Genomic DNA, 27767 nt, shown 5'->3' with positions numbered 1-27767 from the left:
ACAGTCTGTATCATTTGTGTATCGCTTTTTACATTCTTTGTTGTAGTTCTGTTGCTTGTCTTTTTTTTTTCTTTTTTTCTTTGAACAGCTGAAGAGTTGGATTTGTAGCTGAGTATATCTGACCCTTTTCAAGTCTTAAATTATAGCTCTTCTTTTAACTGGATCCCATTATATATTTACCCACCCCACCCCCACCCTGTTCATTTTATGCACACAGGTAACTGACAGCAGGAGGAGCTGACAGTGTTAATACAGCTTCTGGATCTGAGCTGGTTTTTTTTGTGGTGTGTATTTTTGAGTCCTCAACAGCAAGAGTATTGCCATGGAGGTTATAGTGCAGTGCTATGTCTATACTACTGCTTGATTCCAAGACAGAACTGATTTTCAGGTTGATAGTGAAGCTCCAGTGGAACAAGGATGACATTATCTATGTCTTTAGACAATGGGATGGAGAAAATAACATGATGGCTGCCGACCTCTCTCTCTCCTTGTAGGTAGCTTCTGTATGCTGCTTCATGCTGTAACCCAGCACAGCTGGGTTTTCTTGGTAACAATTTCTCCTGCCACTTCTTGTCTTTGCATTTGACCACTGCTGCTGTTTTGTTGTTCCACCATTGCAGAAGGCTGGTGGAGGGAGATGGCTTTGCTAGTGGTACCAAAGGATTTTCAGTCTAGAAACACATGGTGTAAATGGAGGTGTAATTACAGAGAGCAGATTGTTCAGAGAGCAAATTTTGCAAAAATCTGATTCCCCTGCCTCTGTGTCCCTGCCCAGACTATACACCTTGCTTCTGTAGGAAAATACTGGAGTTGTTCCTTCTTGTGCTTATAGTACTTTTTTATTTTTAAGAACTCTTGTTACCAGACATTAATACGTCATTAACTGTGCACTTGTTTGCTTTTTGTAGTATTTTAAAATGCTGTTCTTTTGCCATTCAGTTTGTGTATATGATTTAAATGTGAAATAAATTAATGTTTTGTATGTGTGAAAGAAACAAGTAAACAGCAGCTGTGAAGTAAAATGGTCCTTAAGGCAGCATCTTATGAAGTGAGTGTCAAGCACCTTGTGTGCACAGAGATGTAGTGTACCAAATCACTGCATTTGTATCTGTGAGACCTTGGTGACCTGTATCCACAACTCGGTGAGACCTAACAGGCAGCAGATCAAATGACTAAATAGGAGAGCTGCTCTAAGTTTGGTTTGTCTGTGAATATACGGTCCTTAACACCCTTGCTCTGGTCATGTAGCTCCTTGGAACAGTTGTTCCAAAGGAGACTACAGTTTAGAGAAGTAATTTATCTGCAGAGACTGAGATTGGTGCTGGGGTCCCTCTTCCTTGTGTGTCTGCAGCTTTTTAGAGGAGGTAATATTCTTGGTGACTCTGTGTCAGGGTCTCACCTGGGAGGGTGAGAAAGGGCAGTAGTGTCTGGGGCTACCCACCACCCTGTCATGGTCCTGCTGAGGGGTCTGTGAAGTCTGTTGCAGCTTCCTAACCTGCCCAAGCCCTGGAGTCAGGTGTTCCTGTTGGGGCAGCATGGAAAGCATTAAGAAAGAAAAACTGTACTCTGCAAGCCAGAAGGCTGTTACTGTAGTGGTGTGCAGAAGTGATGTTCTGAAGTTCAGTTTCTCCTGCTTTTGAAAGTCAGTATTAAGTGTTCTGCTTTATTATGCTATGTGTGCATTAGACTAGAATTGTCTTACAAAAACTACCGAGTTGTCTTCTGTCTCCATCTCTTTAAATTGATCTCTATGCAGGCAAACTACCCCTACAGAAAAATAGTGGATTTTAAATATCTCTGTATAACAATGAGGTACTCAAAAGGATCAGTGCTACTTAAACTTGTTTCAATCAGTTAAGGGAATGGGTGCTTGAACATGTATCCTTAAGTATGTTAACTGCCTGTAGTTGAAAAAAGTAGTTTAATTTGATACTACTATGTCTAAATTACAACATCCTTCTATCCTAGAACATTTTGTTTAAAAATACAGAAGGAAAAAAAAAAATGAGTACTGAAATCGAACAGTTCTGTGATAATGTAAATTTCCATGAATTTTTGACAATATCTGGGGGAATATATATGGTAGATTCATAGTTATAATTTCTCATTGTAATTATACTTTCCTCTTAGGAAGCAAGAATTGAACCAGAAGAGTTTACAAAAAAGCTCTACAAAGAGCTCAAGTCATCTCCACAACCGTATTTAGTTCCTTTTCTCAAGGTAAGCATCATCTGATTTGGATATGCAGTATTTAACGAGGCGAGGGAGGAGGACCAGAAAAGAAAGAGTCTGAGCATTCAGATAGGTATTTGCTTGGATTAGTTGGGGAAATGGTGCTTAAGCCAGCCCTGTGTGACTGTTTGCTCTTGGAAAGAATTTTTTGGGGACTTAGGATTTCTGGGGAGTAATCTATGCTGTGTTCTTAAATTGAAGAGTAATTAGCCTCTAGCTGTTAGTGGAGACTAATGTTTAGGAAGCTGGTGCATCTGCGGTAGGGCAGCTATACTAAGATGACCTCTTACTTTCTCATGAAAACTGGGTTTTAAAGCAGAAGACTGAGAACAGTGGCTTTGCACAGCTTATGCAGTATTTAAGATTAAAAATCTACATAAAGCTGTTCACATGTTTTATGGTTTGTGTGTAACTAGAGGCAGAAAAAACCCCCACCCTTTTCTCCAGAAAGATTCTGACACTGCAGTTTGGGAAAAGTAACTCAGGACAATTCTACCTCCATTCAAGCAAATAAACATGCAAATTAAAAAACACTCTCTTAACACTTTCAATCATATGGTGGAATTAACAAAATAAAAATAAACATCTTTGTACAGCAAACATTAAATCCCAGTGAAAACATGGAAAACTTGGTTACATTTACTTAAACACCATGTACACAGTATTCATAGGCTTGATAGTTCTGCACTTTTGCTCAGTGTTCACTATAGACATGATGGAGAATCAAGGAAGAATAGTTAGCTGGGACAGGTTTTCTGGAGTTTGTCCTCTTCCTTATTATTTGACAGCACATATAATAATGTATGTAATAATGTTGATACTGCTTTAGATGGCTGGTGTTAATCTGTTCAAGTGTGGGATGAATATTTTTGTTACGGTGGCAACCTTTAAGTGCTTGCTAGCAAGCTTGCCATGAGTCTAGAAGACTACAGCCATCTCTGCAGGGCTTGATGTAAAATTTTCATGTTGGTCGTTTATTCTCTATTTAATTCCCTGGAGGCTTCTTAAATGCCCCTGAAAAAGCTAGAAAAGCAGACAGCTCAGGGTATGGGCTTTCTTGCATCCAGTGCAGCTCTGGCTGCAGAAGGATGGGGCTCACTGTGAGTACAGGGACAGTGTGACTGGCAGAGGTTTCCTGTGAGCTGCACAGCGTCTCAGCAGAGCTCTACTAACTGCCAGGGCAAGTTTGGCTTCAGAAGTAGTGTAGCTGCTTTGTCCGGGGGCTTGGCTAATGAACCCCACTGGACATGGGCTGCCTGTGCCTGCACGGGACCTGCTGTGCTGTGTTCCCAAAACAGTGCAGGTGAACTCAGTAGCTCTGCGCAGACCCAGGCTAGATCTGGCACAGCTAGACCTTGTTTGGAGCTGGTGAGCCCTGATAGCCCCAAACTAGCTTATGCAGAGGACTTGAGGGGTGGCCGCACTGCACTTGCTAATGCTTCCACTCCTTTGGGGCCCCCAAGGTTTAGCACAGCACTCTTGTCCTCATGCACTCACAGAAGGGGCTCAGCCTGAGTTAATAAGCCGTCCCGCAGTGTGGAGAGCTGCTGGAGTTGGTGCATAGACCTTGAGGCAGTTACACAGAAGCTGAGTTGGGTTCATCAGCAAGTGTCAGACCCTGCCCTATCACAGCAGAGCCATTGCACGTTTCTCTTGCAGCATGCTGCCAGATACTGGCATCACCTAGGCTTTTCTGTTTTGGGCAGTATCCATACCCCATAAACCCTTGACAAGGCGCTGTCTCCCTGTTGCATGCTATATCAACAAAGAGATACTGTGACTTCTGAAATGTTTAGACATCGTGGTCAAAAATAGCTGACTTTGTAGCGTTACCCGTGCCTTGCACCCTGGTAGCTTTTTTTCTGAAGTGTCGTCAGGATGTGTAGTTGGTACACACCAGTTAGGTCTGGTCTGTAACTTTGAGCAGCAGTGGCAGGGCTAAGTGCCAAATGGAAGCTGACTTCAGGAGCACTTCTCTAAGGTGCTGTGAGGATTGGTGCTGGCCTTATTTGGGGGGGAAATGCTTGCAGCTCAAGTCTGGAAAGAAATTTGGTACAGCTTGTTGCCAATTCACTTTTAGTGAAGTGGAATTTTAGGAAGGACTCTTTGGAGTTGTCTCTTATCTTTAAGCTGCAGGTTTTTGATGAAGTTGCATGTGTTTTGTTTTGTCTGTTCCAATAAGTGGAAAAGAACAGTGACTTGGCTGTGAAGCCTGCTTGATTTTCAAATCTGTGCTGGATGTGTTTGATAAATAAATTGCATCCAGGAGCATGAGGAAAGCTGAGCAGCCTTTTAAAAGAACAGGGAGTGAACACTAGAAATAGGTGTGCCACAGAAGGTCCAGATGTGCAAATAATTTGTTCACTTAGTAAATTAGCATGTGAGACGTTCCTTTTGTGTGAAGCCCAGAGCAACATCACTATGCTGGAGGCGGGGGGAAAAAAGCATTTGTGAGAATATACAGGTAGCTGCAGAACTGATTTCCCCTGGTTCTGAGCCATAACAGATTGTACATAGTCTAGGGGAAAAATCTGTAGAGGGCTTGACAATTATTCTGTCCATTAACCTTCTCAAACACAGCTGTAGTAAAAATGAGGTGTTGCCAGATACCCTTACTAATGTTCTCCTGTTGCAGGGAACTGTCTGGCCGAAGTTGTGCTGCTGCAGCTACACAGACATTGTTAAAGTGGTATCCCCCCCTAGTGTAGATACAGCTGTATTGGTGTAGAAGTGCTGGTATCTTCAGAGCTTGTTTCTGACTTTATTGGATAATTTGTAGTTCTCGTGTCAGAAAGGCTCTATGGAATAAACACAGCTGTTACAATATAGCAGGGTTTTTGGCAAAACAAATTTTTCTGAGGTAGTAGAGCAGTTAAAGTGGTCTTACGCTGACACATAAATTCCACATTGAAAAATCTGAACAAAAGAACAAAGTTATGGGTGAGTTTCCCTATAGATGGGATTTGCTATGTGCAGTGAAGCCGTGGTGACTGTTGACCTTTGTTCAGCCTGTTGTGGTGATTCTTGCGGTCTTTACTGAGCAGTATTGTCTTCAATTTAAGAGTGCCTGAATTCTAGTGAAACTTGTTTGGAATAAGTAATTTATTGTCTCATGAAAAGTTAAATTGGAAGATGAGGAGAGGATTCAGTTGCTAATGTATCGGTATTGTGGAAGACTCTGCTGATGTTACATCTAGTGATTTTTTTGTTTTCTTCTAGAAAAGCATGCTTGCTTTACGGCAGCTAATGCCCAATGCTCAGAGCTTTATCCAGCAGTGTATGCAGCAGCCAGCTCCAGCCCAAGAAGCTCTTTTGACTTGTACCTCTGCAGCACCGTCTTCTGTAACAGTCACAGCCTCTCCAGTTATAAAACCAGCCCTTGCCAGCACATCGGCAACAGCTTCTATGCAGACGGTGAAGCCTGTTTCTTCTGCAGTGGTGGCAGCATCTCTTCGGCCTGCAGCTTCAGTCCTCGCCACAACAATAGCAACGTCAGGGCTGACTGCTATCCAAACTGTCAAGCCAGTCTTCACCTCTGCAGTAGCAACGTCCTCTCTCCAGTCTGCAAAACCACTGCTAGTCACTACAGCAGCATCTTCAACCACAACCCCTCTGCAGTCTTTGAAACCAGTCGTTGGAACCCCAATCAATATTAAAGTCTCACAGACAAACTCTGTTGTTGCGCAGTCAGTAGGTGCTCAGCAAGTGGTTAAAGTGAAACAGTTGGTAAGATTAATTTCTTCACTTCTCTGTAACCAGGCTTCTTTACTTTACTCCTAGCATTCTGTAAAGAGGATACCAATTTGATTCTTAGCCTTTTTTTTTTTAAATGAACATATGAATCTAGTCTGCCATGAGTTAATTGGTTATTAAGCCCTTGCTGAAAAGGTGAATCTAAAGCCAAGGTGTAAGGTCGGTCTCTTGCAAGACATGCTGATCACCATTCCACCAGACTGAACATCCAGCTTGAGACACGGGGGAATAAGAGTTCTGACCCTGGCTATGCGTGCAGGAAAGCCAGATCATTATCTGAAAGAAAATGCAGGAAATGCTAGTGTCAGAAACAGAAAATGCTGATGGGATGCTTACATTAATTACTGTTAGATGCCCTGTTAGGGCTGTGCCTCAGCTAGCCACCAGGGATTCCAGTGTCTGTACCTTAGTGGTTCTTACCTTGGATACTTTGCAGGCACAAGTGGCTTGATGATGTTTAGTGATATGTTAACCGAAATGTACAGACTAGCTCAAGGAGCTTTTCAGAGCAGAGTTCTGACCTCTGCATTTACTAAGACATGTTAATTATGAAGTCATCGAAAAGTAAGCTTTTTCTATCAGGCCTCATTAGCTAACAAATTCTGGGAGGAATAAATGTCTTATTAAAACAATACCCTCAAAAGCAATGGGTTAACATTTTTTTTTTCTTGGCACAGGTTAACTTCTTGCTAATGTTCATGTTAAATACCAACAAACTGTGGATCACAGCTATACCCAAAAGAGGAACATTGTGAAGTACATTAGGTTTGATTTATGGGTGTTTGAGATAGAGGTGGACCAGTCAAACACCACACTACTCACTAAGTAATGTTCTCGCATATTTTGAGAGAATAGTCTCCCTTTGCCAGCTAAAGAACTCAATTCTTGAATAGGACTTCCTTGTAAAGATCTCTTTCCTTAAAAAGAGGGGAAAACTTTAGACTTCCTGTGAAGCTAGATTTACTTACTACAGGTATAGTAGGGCATCGTGTGTGAATTCCCTTTGTAGTTTATTTATTGTGTATACTTGACTTAACAGTATTCAGACCCCTAAAATGTTTTCCTCTTTCATTTTTCTTCCTTTCAAAGTGTATAAGGTGGATGTAATACAAGAATCCCGCATTCTAAACAAAGAGCTTATACTACCAGCTTTTCACCTTTCCAAATTTGCTTAAAAAGAGCAAAGCTTTCAGCTCTGTGAAGGGGATAGGGGCTACTTTTTATGAGTGGGTTTGTTTAAAAAACAAAACAACAGTTATCAAGCATATGCACTGACAGTCTTTGATAGTAGTAGCTAAAGCCAAATTGGAAAGGGAGTTGGTAACCTTGCTGTCTTTGAGGACTAAATTTGAAATTTCAGCCAGAAGAAAATGAGGGCTTCTTAGGTTGTACAAGGCTTGGAGAGCAGTTTGTTGGCTACACAGCAAGTCGATGTAATCCAGGGGAAAGGTTGACCATCTGTACAAATAGATGAGGAAGCTTAACACTAAACTGGGGAGTCAAAACAGTTCTTGAATATGATATTGGTGAACTCAAAAAATCACTTCTGCCTTCTCCACTAATGCAGTATTGCAGCCTGTTGCAATTGCTTTTCTTCACTGTGCCTTACAAACATTGAATTACATACAAAACATGTTTTTATCCTCATTTCTGTAGATCACAAGCTTAGTGTTAAAATATTTGCTCTTCAAAATACCTATCTGATTTTGATCTTGGACATAGTTGAAGAGCTGAGTTGACCACTTTGCAGCTTAGTCATATCAGGAGTTTGGTGTTTGTTCAGACAACCTATTAGCACAAAGAACAAGTTAGTAGAAGTGGCTGCATCTTCTAGGTCTTCCCTAATGCCTTTGCTTGAAAGGACAGAGGGTCTGTTTCCTTCCACAAGAAAACAAACCTGGACCTCCCCTCCCTAAACAGAAGGGTCCTGCTGCCAGCTGAAAGGAAGCACATGCCAGCTGTGCAAATCTGTCTATACAATGCTGCCAGCAATTTATTTCCTTTTCCAGCCTGCAGGGTTTTCTGATGCCATACGCTCCCTCTGCATTCCCATTTCTAATTTAGGTCTCTTGTGCTTGAGGAATGTAAAGCACACTTTCATGTTCCAGCTCTGTTTTAATGGTGGTGTGTGGGAATGCAGTATGGTAGTATTTTAATTTTAAAATTGTGACCAAACCAATGCAAAATGTAACTTTCATTTCTGTAGCATGCTTATCAAAACTCTGGGTTCATATAGCGGATGCTGAGGGACCTGTTCTTCAGGGATGCTGTTGGGATTGATCTCATGCCTGTGCTGTGAGAGTTCCATGTTTGGAAGGGTTCCTTCCTGGTGACTTTCTTAATGCAGCCTCATTTGAGATTGTTGGCTTACGAAGAAGTTTCATCTTGGAAATAAAGCTTGTCTTGGTATAGTATTGCTTTGTCTTTTGATAAAGCACAATAAATGAAAATTTACATTACCAGACACTGGCCTCCAATGGCGGGAAAGGTGCTGAGAGACGACAGCTTCATATTAAGCATAAAGAGCAAGAATTTTATGGTGTTGTCCCTGGAATTACCAGTGAGGTGCTCTCCCTGGACATTGCTAACGGTTGAAGAAAGGAATGAAGTGTTCGTGCTGTTCCAACTGCTTGCTCTTAGTGAGTTATTAGTTTTGAGTCCCCTTAGAGCTGGGCTTTCTTGAACAGACGAGTCGCCTCTGTTATTTTTCAAGGTTTTTTTGTCCTGGATGTATGCTTTTCCATTCAGCTGGTGAGGCTTTCTTCATGAGGTAAATACTGCTTGTAGTGTGTGATGGTACCTCAACATCTCTCTGCTAATCTCTGAACTTCGCTTTATGAATGTGAAACAGGTTCAAGTAAGGCTAATCAAAGCCTCTCTCAAGCAGCTGTCTCTGTGCTGTCAGCTGGATGTTGCATTGCATTTTTTTATTTTTTTGTTTTACTTGTGTTGATGCTTTTTATTCTGATGTCTCTGTCAACCTATTTAATGGGGCATAAAGGAACAGTCCCTTTTCTTTATTACTTCGTGCTGCTAACCTGAAAAAAAGAGACAATAACTATTTCTCAAAGATGTTCTCTATTCTTTAGATCCTTGTCAAAATTTCTAGGATTGTTGCCCTTTCCTGTTGCAAGTCCCAAGGACCTCCAGTTTTTGTTAGTCTAGCAGCTAGAATGGCAAACAGGAAATCCGCTTTATTACCAGCGCAACCTGTTTCTCGTTGGTCTAGTCTGCTTGGTTACTTGACTTATTTCCCAGTCTCCACCTAGACTATTGATTTAACATTGCTTATCTCTGTTCTTTTGTCTGCCATGCCTAATCTTGAATGCTTATGTTTCCTCCTGTGCTGTTGCATGCTGAAGATGAAGCATCGTTCTAGCTGGTGGTAGGGAGGATCTCTAGGTGGATGTCAGTGTGCGTGCTGGTGGAGCCTGAGAGTAGTTTGACCGAGCTGGTCAGTGGCTCCGTAATTACCTGAACACATAAATGATGCTGTTAATGTTATTTGTAACTTCCAGTGTATGAAAACGGGATTTTTCAGAAAGATCAAACTGTGCTTTGATAAAAACATACAGAAGCAAATGTTAGTGTCCGTACTGTTTCACGAGGAAGTGCTGCACGTGTGAGCCTTGACTCTATCCACAGTCTGTTCCTGTTCTTGTGTGGTTCTTTCCTTTCAAGGATCTTGTGTTTCTTCTCAAGAGCTGTCTCTTTGTTACCTGGTTTTCAGACACCACCTTTAGCTCAATTATTCTACATTACTGCTGCTATGCCAAACCATGATGCTATTAATATGGGGATGGGTGGGTGTATCTTGACTGTTTGATACACAAAGTACCTCTTTTTGTGAATGTGTGATGCTTATGCTGGTGATGTTTACTGATAAATATGAAGTTAGATGACAGGAGACAGCCTAATGTCAGTAGTATTACAGATGTCAATTCTTTCATTAAACTAACCTACGCAGTGTTCCTGTACAAGCACTCTTCACAGTTTCTAATGTTAGAATAAAAGATGCAGAGGAGAAAAAGTGGTCTCTTGACCCTGGAAATTCCTTTGTATTAGCTTCTTGCTGCTAAAAATAAGATTCAGTCTGAAGATGCTGATTATTTTGTGCTTTGGTAAAAGCACATCTTTTTACTACTTATAATCAAGAACTTTTCCAAAGGATGTATCAAAAGTGCAGCCCATGTTCTACTAGCTAGGAGGCATAGAAATGAGGCTTTTAAGGATGCTGCAATTTTATTGTTTTCTTGCATTTTAATAGTTGCCCCTGAAGAGGAAGAATTAGTATTTATGTGCTGTTCCTGTAGGTCTGTGTTATGATGACATCCTGTTGTTGGGTTTTGTTTCTTTCAAGAGCGTCCTTAAACAAAACTATCGACCCCTGTTCCTTTTTACCCTTCAGCAGTGTACCGATGTTTTTGTGTAGAAGCTCTACTTGCTGTAGGTGTTGCTAGTTGGTACTTCGTGTTCCCCCTAACTGGTGTTCAGTGTACTTTTGCTTAATGCTTTCAAACTCAGCATCTCAATTTACAATTGATACTGTGGCTCTAAAAACGCATTAGCAACTTTATAGTGTGTACTCATAATTCTTGTCAGGAAAAGGATTTCATGTAAGACTTCTGTTTGTTCTGGTGTTCTCTCCTTTTAACTAGGTATATGTGTTACCTACCCTTTTGAACTTATTGGCAGGCAGACTCCATATTCAATTGTTAAGTCTGTTAACCAAGACAGGAAAGCCTCTTAGTGTAATGGATTGTGAAATACTTGGTGAAACTTATCTATTACGGTTAACAACAGAGAACAGGGGTGAAATGTCTGTTAGAACTCACTGAATGAGCTGGAGCTTAAAGCTCACCACCAGTTGTCTTGACAAGATTTCTTGTCATGAATTTTTTTAAAAAGTGATGTTTTTGTGAGCATGATGTTTGCTTTTGCTTTAATGCATGTATACATGCCCAGCAGCACTTCTGGCTAAATGAATGTGTTGATACTACTTACTTCTCTGTATGTTTAGCTCTTCTCACTCTTGATATTGGATATTCCGCTTCCAGGTAGTCCAACAACCATCAGGAACCATTGTAAAGCAAGTATCCACGCTCCCGCAACCCTCAACGCTGACCCTACAGGCATCTACTGAGAAGAGGATGCCACAGAATACACTTGTTCAAACCAGCCACTTTCCTGCAGGTAAAGTGAAACCCCTTTCATGGAAAAGGAGAGGACTGCTGGGGTATAGAAATAAGTGCAGGCTGTTGGTAGGTTGTAGGAATGTAAGAAGGTGGTTGTCTGTCAGGAGCAACCAGCTCTGTGCGATAAGTTGAACATCTTTTCTGTGTGCTTGGAGTTCTGATGAGAAATTTGGTGCTGTGTCTCCTTCTGGCACCTGGTAAAAGCATGTCAATCAAACATCTGTACTTGTTAAAATACTGTGAGTAAGCTCCTTGCAGTGAACTTCCATTAAACTGTGATGCCTGTGAGAGTCGTTTCATGACTTTGCTTTTTAACTTTTAACATATCAAGGTTGATGTATAATGTCTCAGCCAGACAGTTTTTGCTAAAACCTTACACTGGTCAACACAGAGGAGGGTGTTTGTTGACAGCACGTAGGGGTTTTGGTTATACAGAACATATAGAACGTAAGAAACGGACCTAATTAGTTGTTACTGAGTCTGCAGTAGCCTTTGCTAGAAGTACAAACTGATTAAACAGTTGTCTTTAGCATTTTGCTTTCTATTATGGCATGTTCTTTGTTTTTGGTTTGTTGGTTTTTTTAGGCTCCATTCTGAAACAAATTACCCTGCCAGGAAATAAAATTCTGTCGCTTCAAGCATCTCCTGTTCAGAAGGCTAAAATAACAGAGAACGGAGTAACATCCTTCAGGTAAAAAATAAACAATATCAGAAGTTTACTATAGGAAGGAACAAAAGGAACAGACGGCAAGTGTGGAGGTGGGAATGGAACCCAAATAAAAGCACTTTCTAAAGAAACCAGTTTGATAGGTGTTTTTCATGTTATAATACTAATCGGCAAGGGGAAACTAAAACTTTTGACCTCATAGCAGATGTTAATTATTCTTAATGTAAGAAAACTGTCCTGATGAGGTTGGATTTTCATCATGCTATCACAGGAGTGTAATTATATGAACCGTGTGCATCGACACATCGGTTTTTCAGTTGTAGAGGTGACACATTGATCTCCATTCCGCAAGTACTGGTAACTAATCTAAAGCAAAGTTACCTTGTATTAAAAGCTCTCCATAGGATTAAAGCAGATACAATCTCTGTTTTTCACAGGCAGCCGAACAGCATTGAACTGTTACTTGGACTGGCTTGGTAATCTGTGTAAAGCTCTGCTGTATTTAAAAATCTTTTATTAGCTTCTCTTACAAGCTTGTTCCTGTATGTAGAGGTGAAAGTCTTTGACTACACCTCTAATTATGACTTCTGGCATATTCTTCAGGCCTTCAGATTACAAGAGTGCTTAAAGCTTTTAGTTCTGGTAACTGATTAACTTTTCAAAAGCAGAAATTATTTTTGTAGCTCTGAAATGTAATGTTGGAACAGAGGTGCAGATTGCCATAAGCGTTATTGGTCTTAAGACTTCAAGGCAAGCTTGGAGTTGTTCTTCCAGGGATAAAACCAGACATGACACCTTTGTCTTGTTTTCAGCTGACTTCTCATCTCTTGAAAGCTACAGCTTTGTGTGAACTGGTATAGACAGAGAGCTGTTGTTGTTCACAGTAACGTACGTATGCAGTGAACACTGAAAACACTGGTAGCCAGAAGTTGAAATGAAAAGCTGGTGTTGAAGTAATAGTTCTGTTCAGTTGCCTCAAGCTCTGATGAAGTATACTTCAGAATATAATTTGGGATCTAATTTCAGGTAATGATGTTTGGGGAAAAAAATCCACCAAAAAAGAGAAACATTTTATTTTTTCTGTGATCTTGCAATTGGAATATATCAACTAGCTTATGTGAAAAAGTTTTGAGTTCTTGGAGTTCCTTCCCTGGATTGTTTAATTCTTAGTGTAGGAAAAACACTGCTTTTACAGTGTGATCCATGATGGATTTCTGTTCTTGCTTTTGAATTACGATACTCATAAGGCCATGAGAATTCAGATTTGAAATCTCTAATTCACCTTAAATTTTTCTGGTAATTCTCTTGTCTCTGAAGAATTTATGTCTTTGGATACACCCTGGTGCTTATTCTATTCACTGCTACTAAACTTTCTGACTAAAAACTATGTATGAGAATCTTCAGGCACACACTGCCCAGGTTCAGGTATATGAACCTTTGGCTTCCCGTGATCAAGTTATCTCTGTTCTCCGAGCAGGTCTAGCACCACATAGTGTTAATCTGGCCTGGGCAATAGATGATTCCTGGTAAACTGTGAAGTGGTTTGCTCTCTTCTGTTCTGACTTCCAATGTTCCCAGCACAGCTATTCGTTGTGACTGTGATCCAGCAACTGCTGGTCATGTGTGATGCAGAGAGAAGCACCGTGGTCCTCTTTCTGGTTTTGTGATGACATTTGTTGTGGGCAGAGAGCATATCTTGTAACTGATGTGATTGTACGTGTGACACTTCAAACTGTGTACTGTCATTGCAGTATGTCATCAAGCCTGACTCCCTCTGCCATTGTGTGACTAGGTTAGGTTAGGATTCAAGAATGTGATACTCACCGAGCTGTATTTAGCATCAATTTGACCTTGTCTGCTCTTTAATGGACTGTTTTAGCTTGCTTGAGATGAGCAGTAAGAAAAATGGTGATTCCCCACCCTGCCTTTCCTATTAAAGAAAAACTTCTAGAAATTACTTCAGCTAAGCATCAGCATTGCTGGCACTTGATTGCCCCATGGCATGTATTGTAATGGGCAGTCTGTTTTTAAAACATCAAGATCTTTATAAACTGCTCTACATACTTCTGTAAAGTATTTGCATCTTCAAATATTTGTTTTGCATCTATTCTATTTAATAGTGTGGTTTGCCAAAGGACATACAACTCTGACTTGTGCGTTTTGTCCGGAAGGTACTAGCAGTCTCGACCGGCAGAAAAACAGCAGCGAGACAGCAGAGTGGAGAACATCTGGGCAGTTGCTTCTCCTGCGCTGTGGTGGTTGTGGGGCACTGGTGGTTCTCGCTCTGCTGGAATTGTTCTGTCCCATGTTAGTTGTCTGTGATGGTGCACGGAGGCTTGGGTTAAGCATGTCTTTCTAGTTTTCCCTTTGACTGCTGTGTAAAATGGAGTAAATACAGATTCAGAAGATGTGTGTTGGTCACACACCAGAGGGTGCTACAGACTCACTTTTCAGCTGATGGAGGCACATTCATAGGTGTGAGGTTGTTGAGAGCTGCTTTTCCAGTGGAATATTCAGTATAAGCATCAAAGCTGGCTTCATACAGGGTAACACTCAGAACTCTGTGTTCAGGTTTTCCCCTTGTCCTGATAATCTTACGTCACTGGAGACTTAAAACAGCTGGGAGAGTTTTTCTTGTTGATTTCTGGGTGTGACATGATCAAATGCAAAAACCATTAAAAGAAGTGGTGTGAAAGAGGGGCTTAATGGAGGAAGTGCTGAAAATGAAAGCAAGTCAGTAGCCAACAGAAACATTTGCATGTAAATTTATCACCTTAGAATGATTTTTGTAGCTTACTCAAAGTATGTGATACCTTACTTCAAATGATTGAGGTTTCTTTGAACAGCAAGGAAAAAAGTATAGTAACAAGTACAAATTTAGCATGGCTTCTGAAATTTACGTTATTCTTTAGGGAACACTTCTTCTAAGGAAATATAATGGTAGTTTCTTTGGGTTAAGTAAAATAAGCACAGCAGTGTTTTCGTAGGTGCAAATTAATGTTTCTTCAAGGCTAGTGACTCAGTGACTTAATGCAATTTTATGTCCCACAGTGAAGAAGTTAGAATTGGTCCTTAAAAACAGCAGAGACAGCAGAGATGTCTGCTTGCATATAAGCTCTTGTAAGGCTGGTTGTAAGGAACTGAAACTTGTGTATGTCGAAAGGTACATAGATGTATAGTGTAGAAGTTTACCTCCTCCATGCTTCGGTATTTGGTGTATGTGGCCAGATGAAAAGCTAAAATTATTTACTAAAACTACAGCTTTATATTATATATATTAAAAATACGTGTGTGTGTGCTTATATATATATATATATACACACATATATATATACACAGAGTTTTTAATACAGGTGTACCTGAGGTGCAAGCATCCTTCCTTGGATTGCTTAAACAGCTCCACTGGGATAATGCCAGCTTCTGGCATCTGCAGCTCTGATAGCTTATGATGTGTGTTCTAGATGCTAGTTGTGTTGATTTTGTAATCTTTATCAGCAGATCCATGGCAGTCACTGCACTTTGGTGGGATTCTTGTCTCTGCCACCAGCAAAGACTTTTCTGTAGTGGCCAATAAGAAAAGGAATATACTTGGAGTATACTTGTGAAGACGAGTTCGCACTCAATTATCACGCAGTGACCGTTCATTTACAGGCTTGTTGAAAGATAGGGGTCTGTGCTGGGCTGAGAGCAGGAGTATGTGCTTGAAACTGCTCAGGTGCTGGTTGTGAAAGGGATAGGAGGAAGGAAGCACTTGTGGCATTGCCGACTTCAGCTTTGAATCATAACTGTGGTTATCTAACTGTTCCGACAGTCCTGGGATTTAGTGCTTTTCTTACCATGATGGATTTGGGGCACAAGCCTAGCCAGGAAGCTATAGTATCTAGGTAGGCTTCGTGAATTAAGCTGGTTTGAGAATTTGTTAGGTCTCCTTTTCCCTGAATGAATCACACAGAAACTCCTAGCCATGAGGACACACAAATGAATGGCAGGAGGGGTAGGGGAAGGCTGGATTCCTTTCCTAGCCAAGCTTCTTTCCTGAAGTTTGTGGGAGAAGACTCGCACCATAGAAACGTATTGAAACCCAAAGAAGAAAATCCATCTATAGTTTAAGAAAAACATTCCATTTTCTTGTGTCTTTTGAGTATTGCTCAAACCCAACCCATGCTGAAGTTATCTGAACTTCTTCCTGTTGTCAGTCAGAAGACAGCCTCTGAGAGATCCCATTTCACGTAAGAATGGCAAGTTTCTGGCTAACCGCTTGTTCGAGAGTGAGGTGTTTTCTGAAGATGAACTTTATCAAACCTTGCCAGAGAATACTTTTCAAGAGGGGTGTGTGTGCATTTTGGTTTTGTTTTCTTTGTTTTCCAATTCAAAAGGCTTTCAGATTGAGTGTTTCCACTTGTCTGTATTAATACTAAGACTTTCTGGATTAGTCCTAAACCCTTGAAGTCACCGTTAGGGCGTTTGTGACTTTATGAAGCAAGAAGGCTTTCTCCTGATGATCTGAACGTATTTGAAAATAACTTTGATCTTTTCACCGCCAAAGTCTTGCAAGTATGTTTCCCATATAAGATTCATTCAATATTTTTAATTTAAATGATCTTTTAAAAAGATAGCTTAACATGAGCTTTACCATGATTATAACTAGTCTGAGTTGTTAGCCCTAGGTATGCCAGATTTGAGTTTTTATTTTGAATGCATAGTCCAAAGCTGCTACAGCAGAATCCAGCTAATTAAGGGATGTTAAGTAGAGTTCTGCCGCTGTTCTTCATAGTGGAGAGGATGCTGTGCTTCTGTACAAAAATACTGTATGGTAGGACTGATTCAAAGGGGAGGATGTGGGTTGGTTCTAGTATATAGACAAAAGAGTGTGTATGTGTTCTATTTTAAGGGAACTCAGTGAAAGAAAAGCGAAGATCAGGTCTGTGCTAATAAGCTTGTGCTGTAAGCTTAAGTTGGTAAGATAGGCATCTCTGAAAATGGGCTTTGTTTTAGTTCAATGAGTCGAATATTCAACTTGATTCAACGCTTGCTTCTACCTGGTGAATTAAGAGTTTCAGAACAAATTTCAGGCTGTAAGAGCAGTGGTGCAGGGTGGGGGACTTGTGGGGACTTTCAGTTCAGGTTTACCTCAGTCCTTGGTTTCTGAACTTGCTCAAAATTTCAGTTTCATATAAAGGATCTGTGTGCCTAGCAACTAAGGCATCAGTCAAGCTAATGTTTGAGGCACTTGACTGAAGTGTGAATGCTTTTAGGAGCTGTATGTCCCTGTCCACGGCCACACTAAACATCTATTGGATAGGAGTAGCCTCCAAGATACATGAATATAGCTGTTTGTTGATAGTCAAGAGGCTTTTTCTGTATTCTGAACGAAGCATAAAATGTTGGGTTTTTTTCTTTAGTAGAGATGAAGATGACATAAATGATGTGACTTCTATGGCTGGGGTCAATCTTAACGAGGAGAATGCATGCATTTTGGCAACAAACTCTGAACTCATTGGTACAGTGATCCGCTCTTGTGCAGATGAACCTTTTCTGTCCTCGGAAGCGCTTCAGAAGAAGATCTTGAACATAGGTGAGAGCAAAGCATACGTAACATATATATGGATGTAGTATTTCCTTGCCTGTTTCATCAGCCACCCTCCAATCTTTGAAGGATGAGCTAGAACTATTAAGATCTGCCATCTCAATTTATGTGTTTCTACCAAACCGTACTGAGTTTTTACTTCCCCTTGCAGGAAACAACTGTCTGTGAGGTGTTTCGGTTTTTGTTGTTTTTTTTTTTAATGGGAATAGCCTTAAGCACAAGTAGAAAAAAAGAAACGGGTGGTGCCACTTTAACATGTGAGAAGTGAACAACTTTATTATTCTTAAATTTAATGAAACACTTAACAACCGTATAGATGCTAGTGTCAAAACACTTCAGTGGGCTTTTCCCTGATGCATTACCCTGACTTTTTTAACAGTTTCTGCATTTCTCTGCCTGTTCAGGTATATCTACTTTATTGATCAACATTAGGACAAAGTTTCAACTGCCAATACACACAGGGCAGACCTTTGTTTATGACTCCCTCTACGGAAAAAACTTTCATTAGCTTTATAGAAAAGTGTTGTTAAAGCTCTTTGTCTGTATCTGTGAATAATACTGTGGAATGTACATTGAATGCCTGTGACTGAACTGTAATAGGAAGTTTTAGTGTATGTATCATTTCAGCTGTTAGCTTCTGAGCAAAGTAATAACTGTTGCTTAGCAATGTTGTATTATGTCAGAGCAGGGAGCATGCGTTTGTATAGCACCACGCTGATTGGTACCACTGCAGTCTACTGCAAACTGGATGGCTGTTGCTCAACTCCTAGCTTGTGTGTCTCTTGCCATACTGGAACAGTGAGTTTTACAGCTGAGCATTCAAGAAAGCCTGCGGTTCATACATGCAGCCATAATTCTGTCACAGTGATTTAACTACCTGATCACGAAGTCTTTCTGTTTCTACTCACAACTGGTTCTTAGTCCAAACTAAGCAGCTAGCCTGTGACTAGCATTTAACCTGCAAATACTACTTGCTAGCTCAATACATCCTGTGCCAGATGTGCCATCTGAGCTGTATGGGGTATAACTGAGTGAAGTAAGTGCTGTGTTACTAGTGGAAAAAGAGAAAATACAGAGCAAAACTGGTGCCTAGAAGATATACTTTAAATTCACAAGAGAGTTAACCAGTCATTCATAGGAAGTGGATATAAAGAAAACCAAAGAGCTCTACAAAAACATGAAGAGAAAGTACTTTTCTAGAATGATTTTCTGGATTGGAGTGTGAAAACAATTCATTGAAAGATAGAAGATACAAGCCTGGCTGTTTCATGGCTGGCATGGTAGCTGTTCCACATTAGTAATGATAATAATTCATGTCATAAATGAAATGCATTTTGATTGCAAGGAAAAAACCACTGTTGGGGAGTACAGCAATTCAGAAAATGAACACTTCTGCTTTTGAACAGAGCCCTCTGGTTTAGGAAGTGTGTGTGTGTGTGTGTGCAGGGAGGTCTTCAGGTCTGGAAGGATTTTGTTTTGTCTTAAGTTGGCGTTTCAGTATTCTGATAGTCTAGTGAGAAACTGATGAGGAAGTGCTGAAAGGTGCTTGAGCGAAATGAGCTTTGAACTCAGCTCATGAAAAGGCCGATGCTTATTGCCCAAGATCAAATAGTGGGAACACTTTCATGGTATCTGGGAAAACACTGTAGATTCTCCCTGTCTTGCGAGATTGTTATTCATTTTCAGTTAGAGTAACAAAGGCAAATGAAATAGATTATTAGGTTTTTTACTGTCTACTGTTTATCCATTCTTAACACTCCACTTGGTAATAAATACTGAAATGGGTTTTGAAGGCGTGCTGTATATTGCATCATAAAGTATTACAGCTGCTGTAAATGCAGCAAGGGGCAAGGAAAAGTGCTTCTGACAGGTACAGCATATGAGGCATGTGAAACTGCTGCCTGCCATGCCTACCAGGGAAAAGTCACTGCCATCCAGGTGTCTTGACGGAGTCGCGTTGAGTGATCGATGGTGTCAACCAGAGGAAGGCTTCTCTGTCAGCAGCCTGCAGCCGCAGGAAGGTTGCAGAGGTGATGCCCAGCTCTGGGTGCAGGGCTGGCACAGCTTTGCCTGGAGCTGTCGGCAGCCTCAGTCACAGCTGCTGAAACGCAGAGAGGCAGTGGCAGCCCGAGAGAAAAGGTTGAAGGTGATGGCATGATGACCCCAGCTGGATTTGATCTGTGTTGTCCGAGCTGCTGCTGTGGGATGGTTGAGTCTGTCTGCCCTGCGCTGGTCGGTCAAGGCAGGTGTGAGGGTCCCGTATGCCTGGAGTACGCTGCAAAAACCATCCCTGTTCATCGAATAAATGTCATGAGTTGTTAACAAGCACAGTGTCAGGCAGGGCAAAATGTAATTCTCCATTTTTTTTAATTACTGGAATTAACAGAATATGGCACTAATTTCTACGGCTACCGCTTCTCCCCCTCCCCGAACATGAAGCTTGATTTGTGTTCTTATTAACTTTGTCCTATAAATGACCTTGCAAGGAGAGTGGTTCTGGAGGCTAAGTGAAACAATGTCTATATTTTCTGAAGCTCCAGGCTAAGTTTTATTAATGTAATGTCTAAGATCTTTGAAGTTGTGACTTTACCAGGAAAATCATAATCTCCAAACCTTTATTCATAATGGGTATGACTTCCAGGGGGAACAGAATACCTGCTGTGCTAATTATTTCAATTATCAGCTACTACTAAAACACGTAATGGATTTTCTCTGCTTCCACAGGTAAAAGGCATGACGTTATGGAACTTAACTCTGATGTTGTGAACTTGATCTCCCACGCTACACAGGAGAGATTACGAGGGCTCCTAGAAAAACTAACTGTAATTGCTCAGCACAGAGTATCAAACTACAAGGTAAAGGAAATCATTAAGCAAGCTTTGCACCAAAGTTTTCCCGCTTTGCAGCCTTGAAGATAAACCTCTTCCAAGTATAGGCACATCATATGCAATATGTGCATTTTCAGTATCTACCAAAGGCTGGTTTTGTTTTAACTGTTTATAGCCTCTAACTATTCCTTATGTTTTCCATTCGACTTATTGGATAGGTGCTCTTAAAACCCAGCATAAGAGTAAATGCCTGCATTTATCCTCTTCTGTAGAGGTAGTGGCTGTTATACAAAATCTGTCTTGCATGCATAAATAGCATAAAGCTATTTTTGAATGCTCTTGGTGGTCGGGTTGATTTAGGGGTTTGTGTTTGCTTTATGCATTTACTTTTGGTGGAACTGCAGTGTTGGCTCAGTAAAAAGCCTTGGGAAACTGAATTGAAAATAAAGTTTCTTTATTTCACTTTCTGAAAAAAAAGTGCTCCGTGTGAAGGCAGAGACCCCTTTGATCTGAAAGTTTCCGGAACTTTTTTTCTGCCAGTGCTACTTAAGATTCCCTTTACTCCCTCTTGCATAGCTCCATTCAAATTAAGGTACGTTGGGTTCCAACAAGCCAGCATCCCTTAAGATGCTTGTATGGTACAAATAGGAAGCAGTAACTTAAGTAGTGGCCAAAATAGCGCTCTCAGGCTTTTATTTGTCATCAATAATAAGATATTAGTCCTTACTTTCTTTCAATATCAAACTGTTTTAGAAAAAAAATTGGAAGTTAGAAGCAGATGTGTCTGTCAACTCGTGTTATTGTTTGTTTGATTTTTATTTTATTAAACAGGAACTTTATACTTAATGAAATTTAACAAGAGCGACTAACTGATGGGATGTGATGGGATAAGACTTATTTTTGTACTGAAGACTTCATAGGCTTTTAAGCACTGGAGAAGTAATAGTAAAAGCATATTTGGAAACTTCCAAGTATTTGTACTGATGTCTGGAACCATTGGACTGTGCTGTTCCTTGCCAGAGGAAGATGCAGTAGACAAAGAATTAATACAGAAAAAGTATAGAGTTTTTCTGAGAAGTCTTTAGAAATCTGGATGTGTTCTGTGTGGTCTCTTCAAAGTGGGAGATCCAACAGAGCTTGTGAGCAAAAGTGAGGTGGAAGCGAAAGTCCTGAGTAGCAAGTAGGACTTCATGTCTTGCAGACACCAAGGACAAAAGGGAATATTTTTGGACAGCGGGCTTGATAGGTCTGATTTCTTTCTCATTGAACTAAAGCAATAAAAAAACTGATAGGTTTTTGTCTGATTGAATTGCCAGAAGCAATGATAAGATTGTAAGACTGCAATAAGCTTGCTTTCTTTTCCTTTCTTCACAAAAACAAAACAAACAAAAAAAGCAATGGGCATAATAATCCTAGAAGCAAAAGTACCCTCTTTCGTTAGGAAGAGGGTATTACACTAAAGAGGAGTGTCCTACAGGGTTGCGTTTCTGAGTAATATTGTGAGAGATGCTGACAGGCTTTAGAAATCTGAAGTTCACGAAAAGAACCCTATACGGTTTTGGAGCCCTGTTGTGTATTTATTTACACAGCCCTGTATTCTGCAGTGCTTGTCCTTGTCCTCTTTTTCCCTCTAGGCTATTGATAGGTACCAGTGTGCAATCTAGGCTCCATGTATTTCAGAGAGTTATCCAAAACCTTTCCAAGAGGATTGGTTGGTTGCCCTGTAAGTCTTTGTATTGTCCTATCTCCATTATAGAAAGATGGACAGTAATAGGGATAGGTGTGGCAAAACCAAGGTAATTATTGTTAGGGTAGAAGTTAGTGTAAAAAGCCAGTAATTCATGGGATCATACTCAAGAAATTCTTCCCAGTTTGCTCAGCTTATGCCTAGCAGCTTATGTCTGATGGGTAGCCCTGCAGAGAGAGTGAGTTGGCAGGGTAAAAGCTTCATATCATGCCACCATGTAGATCTGCCAGCTTTTGCTCTTTCTTGGTAAAATTAAGGTGGGGGGGAAAGGATATATAATTGGAAGTTACTAACATAATTAGGATAATACTGTCATGGTTGTCTCCTATCTGAAATAGGAATAGCATTTCAGATTGTTGTAAGCTGTTTTCTGTGCTGTGACTGATGCAGTGCCTTTATATAGAGCATATATGGTAAGACCATAAGGGCAATTAGCTAGCTGGTTTGGTTCCTCTGCTGCTTCCCTCCCGTAATCTGGAAAAATGCTGAGGTGTAAAAGTATGCATGTAACATAAAAATGACACCCAAGACCAGAATTAATAATGACAACTAAACAGTACAGTGATTAAAAAATGTTTTTGATGTGGATGGATTCAGCGCAGCATGAGGTGACTGCTGTGCTACTGTGTTTGGAGGCTATGAGCCCATGGCTTCCAGAGGCACGGTACGGTGCTGTGCTGTCAGCGTTGCTCTGTGACATTTTCCCCATGTGCAGTAGCAGTGAACGCTGCAACCTTAAACCGCACTATATGCGGGGCACTGTGGTGTGGTGGCTGCGTTGGTTTAAGGGGAAAACTCTTAAATGCAGTGAAGGAGTGAGCACTCCTATATGTGAAGACAGCCATCCTCCTTCTACCCACCCTGTGCTGCCATCAAACAGCAGCGTGCAGGAGTAACTTATAACGGAAAATCTTCTGATTAACTTGGTTTAGGGGTTGACTATATTAAAACCAAAGCTTAATAGGTTCCCACATAGTAGCTAAGCCTCTGCAGCTGCCTATCCCTGCTCTGTCCTCAGCAAGGCTGTTCAACATGACTTAAACTATGACTTAAATTAGGAAGAATTTTTTTACTGTGAGGGTGGTGGGACACAGGAACTGGTTGCCCAGAGAAGCTGTGGATGCCCCATCCCTGGAAGTGTTCAAGGCCAGGTTGGATGGGGCTTTGAGCAACCTGGTCTAGGGGAAGATGTCCCTGCCCATGGCAGGGGGGTTGGAACTAGATGATCTTTAAGCTCCCTTCCAACCCAAACCATTCTATGATTCTATGAAACTGTAGAGATTTCATGGGAGAACTGGTCTTTGTGGGATTCTTCCAACTTCTTTCCTGGTGGACTGGAGTGCAGCTTCCCTGTATGTGGCTTTTCCCTTTCTGCCCCTGGCCATGCAATACCATGGCATTAAACCACAAGTGCCTTAGGTTTCAGATTCATTTAGAGGTATGTGACAATCTAGGAAGTTGCAAATTGCAGGCAAGGCCTGTTCTGGAATTTGTTGCCAACTTTCTTCTCACTAAAGACGTACCTGGGAATCCTTTGTTTCAACGTTGCATGTTTCAAATATGTGTAAACCTAACAAAAATTTTGGTAGGAACTGGCTGTAGTCAGTTCTACTACTAAATTGTAGTAGTCAATTTAGTGCTCTAAAGAGTGTGTCTGTGGAGAAGTCTTGAGTGTACACTTTTTTTTTTTTTTAAGAAAAAATGTGTGGAGGAATGAATTTTATAACAAGATTGTATAGATGTACTAGTGTGCTGCTGTTGTGTGAAAGTGATAGCTTCTTTCAGGATAGCAGGAAGAACTTCCTTTCGCTTCTGTTGAACTCCAGATTAAATTTAGCTCAGTTAAAGTAAACCCAACTTTATAAAGTTCAGCTTTGGCACATACAAATCTATCTGTTGTGGTTATTTGCTTTATCTATTGGTAAATTCTGGCCTCAATTACACTTGTACCTTTAGTTTTGTTGGGATTGTACTGTTGTAGTTGGGGACAGTTGGGCCTTATGTGAGGACATTAAACTGTTATATGGACAAACACTGAACCCAGTTTGGTTCATCATAACAGCAATAGCTACAAGTTATGGACAGATATACAATATGTTTTCTGTCTGAACAATTCAGTGCTAATGGTCGCAGAGAACAAGTTTGTTGAGTATAGGACAAAATATAACTGCAGGTGTTCCTTTTCTAAAACTTCCTGAAAAAAGGTAAACAGTTGTTGATGAGCTGAAATGCTGTTATGACTTCACCCATTTCTTGTCCTGTATAAGTTCATGGTAGGGCATTGGGGTGCTTCTGTCTGAGAGGCTTCCATTTCTAAATTGGCGTAGGGTCTTGGATTTGGCTTTAAGAAATTGTGAGTATCTGACTCTGACTTTGGGCATTCCAAAGCAAAACACTTCTAAACTTTGGGAAAAAATAATCTTCTAGTAATACAGCTTTCTTTGTCCCTTTAAAAGGATTGCAGCGTGGTGGTGGATTATTATAAACTGCTGCTTCAAAACAAACCATACTAATGTACTGAGACTGACTCAAAGTAGCGTATGTTTTGTGGGGAGCAGTAAAAAAAAAGTCTCGAGCAGTAACAGAAGAGGAGGAAAGGTTTGTTGGATTTCTTTACAGAGCCACAGACTCTGCTTGGGAAAGAAAGTCTTCTTGGTTGCAACACATGTTGTGGCCTGAGCCACAGCTGGTGATTCGTGACAATGTGGTGGCTCATTGAAAAAGACCAAACTTATTACCAGAAGAGAGTGATTGATTTCATGCTCTGTCTGGGTTGTGAGAATTCAGATTTGGAGACAACGCTGCCCCACAAGAAGACTTTTACTTTCCTTCCAGCTTTTAAAAGTATATGACTGGATGTAGAAAGAAGAGTCTGAGTATAGTGTGTTTGAAAACTAAATATTTAGTAACTGAAGTCACTGATAGTCCATATGCTGAAAATATAGCCTCGTCTATAATATAGCTGTAAAATATACTGTGTTTATTCCAGCATAGTTGTGTGTCAGGGTTGCCTCATTGAAGTAGGAGGTTGGAGCAGGGTAGAAGGAAGGGTTGCTGAAAGTATATTGTGTGTTTAGCTGGTAAAAACCCAAGGATGAATTTCTGAGGAAAAGACGAGTTCACAAAGCAGAGAAAGAAGTGACTCTGGGACGTAAGTTTAAGAGTGGTGCAAACAGGTGGCACAGATTCATCATCTAGAATGGGCTTCCTGCCTTGTTTTGCCTAATGCCCTCTGGCCAACGCATGGCTTAAATAGCCTGTCTTTGGAAGAGCCAGGACAGTAAAAACAAGCTTTTCATTGCCATTTGACCACATTTTAGACCTTTACTTTCTCTCTCTTCTTTCCTATCTAAAGTAAAGCTAAACTCAGGCTTTCCAGTGAGGGCAAAAATAGGATGAAAAATAAATGACTGTGTTATTTTTTTAGACCAAAAGGACTGCAGTCTTGTTTCAATGCATGTCTGGTTATTGTTGGAACTAGTCGTTAGTATTCACTAGCCGAGCTTTGTGCAGGGGGCTGGACCGGGCGGCTTCCACAGGTCACCTTTCAGCATAAACTCTTCTATGACTTGAGAGCATCTACTGAGGCAAAAATATGTATACCTAGAGCTATAATAAACCGTATATAATTAATCTCACTTTCCCCACCTCAAAGATTCGTTACTAGTTTTAAACCACTCCTATGCTCTGTAGGACCTCTTTTTGGAAACACCAGGTGATGCTTATTTTAAATTGTGGGTTAAATGGCTGAAACTGGAACACCAAACGCTAGAAACTTAAGATACCATTTTTTTTTCTCCCTCTTTAAAGAGGAAAGGGTGTGATGTTCTGCTGCTTTACAATTCTTTTTCTTTTCTTTTTTTTTTTTTTTTTTTACCTCTTAACATGTTCAGAAGACAGTCTTGTACATATGCTTACTGGATATGAAGTTGCTGTTTAAAACAAAATTTTAGCCTTTAGACTTAAAAGGCTTTATTGTTGTTATAGTCAATATAGATTAGATGTTGTTAATGTCACTTGTTCAATAACCTCTTACTAGTCACAGACACCAAGAAACATGCTTCAGTGGAGAGATGTGTAAATGACTACCTACCACCTGAAGTATTTCTAAAACAGCCTACACTTTTCAGCTTTGAAAAAAAGTGGTGCTTTTTTCAGATTGTTCCCATTGGGTTTCTTAGCTTTAGTAGTGTATACAAAAGCCTGGTTATCTGTAAGAAACTTCTCTTTCCAGGGGAGCGATAGGTACATCGTATCTAGTGACACCAGAGCACAGCTGAGATTTCTTGAGAAGCTTGATCACCTAGAAAAGCAGAGAAAAGATGAAGAGGAGCGTGAAATGTTGCTTCGAGCAGCCAAGGTAAGAACTTCACTTGTTGCTTTCCAAGGAAGTAGCGGTGTCCTTTAGACTGGTGAACCATCTTCAGGTTTCTCCAATTTATGCTTTAAATGTAGTAACCATTAACCCTTAACTGGAAATCTGTAATGTTTAGGACAGCTCAGGCTATACAGAAAAGGATTTTAGCTTTTTGCATTCTTGAAAAAAAAATCGTAAGAGTTCTTTCAAGTGTGTGGTAGGGTGAAATAGTCTTTTGACTTCTGGTCAAAATGAAATAAAAGAAGTATTCACATAGCCATAAATGTCCTTCCTGGTTCTGAAATTGGTATGTTTTTCTCCATATCTGTGTATGGCAGTGTTTGAAAATATGGGTTCGCTATGCTGGTTCAAGCTGGAGCCTGGCGAGATCCACTGGCATGCCAGGCATATTTGTTTTCTGTAGTCAGGGTCAGAGGGGCCAGCCTTGGAGCTGGTACTCTAGCATCCACGAATGCCTGATGAAGCCACTGCTAGTACAGAATAAGTACCCTTCTTCCCCCTTTCTTCCCCTCAAGAACAGGGGGGAAATCAGCAGATGTTGTTGCTCCATCAGATGTGACTTGATAATCTTCTGTTTGTTCGTTCTTTTTGGTTTTGTTTCAAGCTGAATTCTGGAGCCCCTTGGGTGGAAGCCTAATCTAGAGTTGAAAGAATCATGTTGTACTTGCGAGTACGACTCCCTTTCCTTCCTATACCTCCTGTCCTTTTTAAGTGTCTGCTGCTGACATGAACAACATCATGCCTAGACTGGACCTGACTGACAGTGTTAGCATCATTTTCAGCTTAATCTTGCTTCGGGCTAGAGCAGAGGCAGCCGGCCCAGATGAAGAGGGGGATGTGCGTATGTGCATGGAGGGGGAGGGAAGCCAGTCTGGATTGAGGCATTCACCCCTGCAGCTAAATCTTTCAATCACCAGAGAAAATTGTCATTTATTAAATATTTAACGGATAAGATGGTGTTTAGATGCCAGTAATTGCTATTCAATCTTTTTCCTCTTCCTTTGGTAGAGCCGTTCCAATAAAGAAGATCCAGAGCAACTGCGGTTAAAGCAGAAAGCGAAAGAGGTAGGACTTTCCAGTTACCATGCTTGCCTTTGTGTGTTGAGAGAAGGTTGGCAGCCCTGTCCTGGCAATTAGGTCAGGGTTTATTTTGCTGCTGCATACCATTTGCAGAGGCCTTGGGGAAGGACAGGAACTGCCACAGGCAAGGGCAGTGCTTCAAATGAGGTCAATGAATTATGAGCTCTTTTTTAACATTTTATTTTTGTAGTTTCAGTCCTGTCTAGAAACGGTCCTTTGTAAACTGCAGCAGTACACTTGGTAGGAATGTAATGTGGGATTAGAAAAAAGGGAAGGAAAAAAAAAAAGAAACTTTGAGAT

General features: G+C 40.7%; 1 protein-coding gene across 4 annotated transcripts in view; it reads left to right on the top strand.

Annotated features, from left to right (window-relative positions):
* The window catches only part of TAF4B (TATA-box binding protein associated factor 4b), a 79142-nt gene that overhangs the window by 26040 nt on the left and 25335 nt on the right, over window positions 1–27767 (top strand). For 3 of the 4 annotated variants that reach the window (XM_080382026.1, XM_080382025.1, XM_080382023.1), the window contains 8 exons: window positions 2131–2220; window positions 5452–5958; window positions 11043–11178; window positions 11766–11871; window positions 17250–17422; window positions 20159–20289; window positions 26244–26369; window positions 27396–27452. In XM_080382026.1, the coding sequence (XP_080238152.1) occupies window positions 2131–2220; window positions 5452–5958; window positions 11043–11178; window positions 11766–11871; window positions 17250–17422; window positions 20159–20289; window positions 26244–26369; window positions 27396–27452 (1326 nt within the window). The remainder of the gene's footprint in view (window positions 1–2130; window positions 2221–5451; window positions 5959–11042; window positions 11179–11765; window positions 11872–17249; window positions 17423–20158; window positions 20290–26243; window positions 26370–27395; window positions 27453–27767) is intronic. The other variant, XM_080382024.1, reaches the window with a different exon arrangement.

The sequence above is a fragment of the Falco punctatus genome, assembly GCF_963210335.1.
Source record: "Falco punctatus genome assembly, chromosome: 3".
Taxonomy (NCBI): domain Eukaryota; kingdom Metazoa; phylum Chordata; class Aves; order Falconiformes; family Falconidae; genus Falco; species Falco punctatus.
Note: the sequence above shows the minus strand (reverse complement) of the source record. Positions and strands in the feature narration are given on the sequence as shown.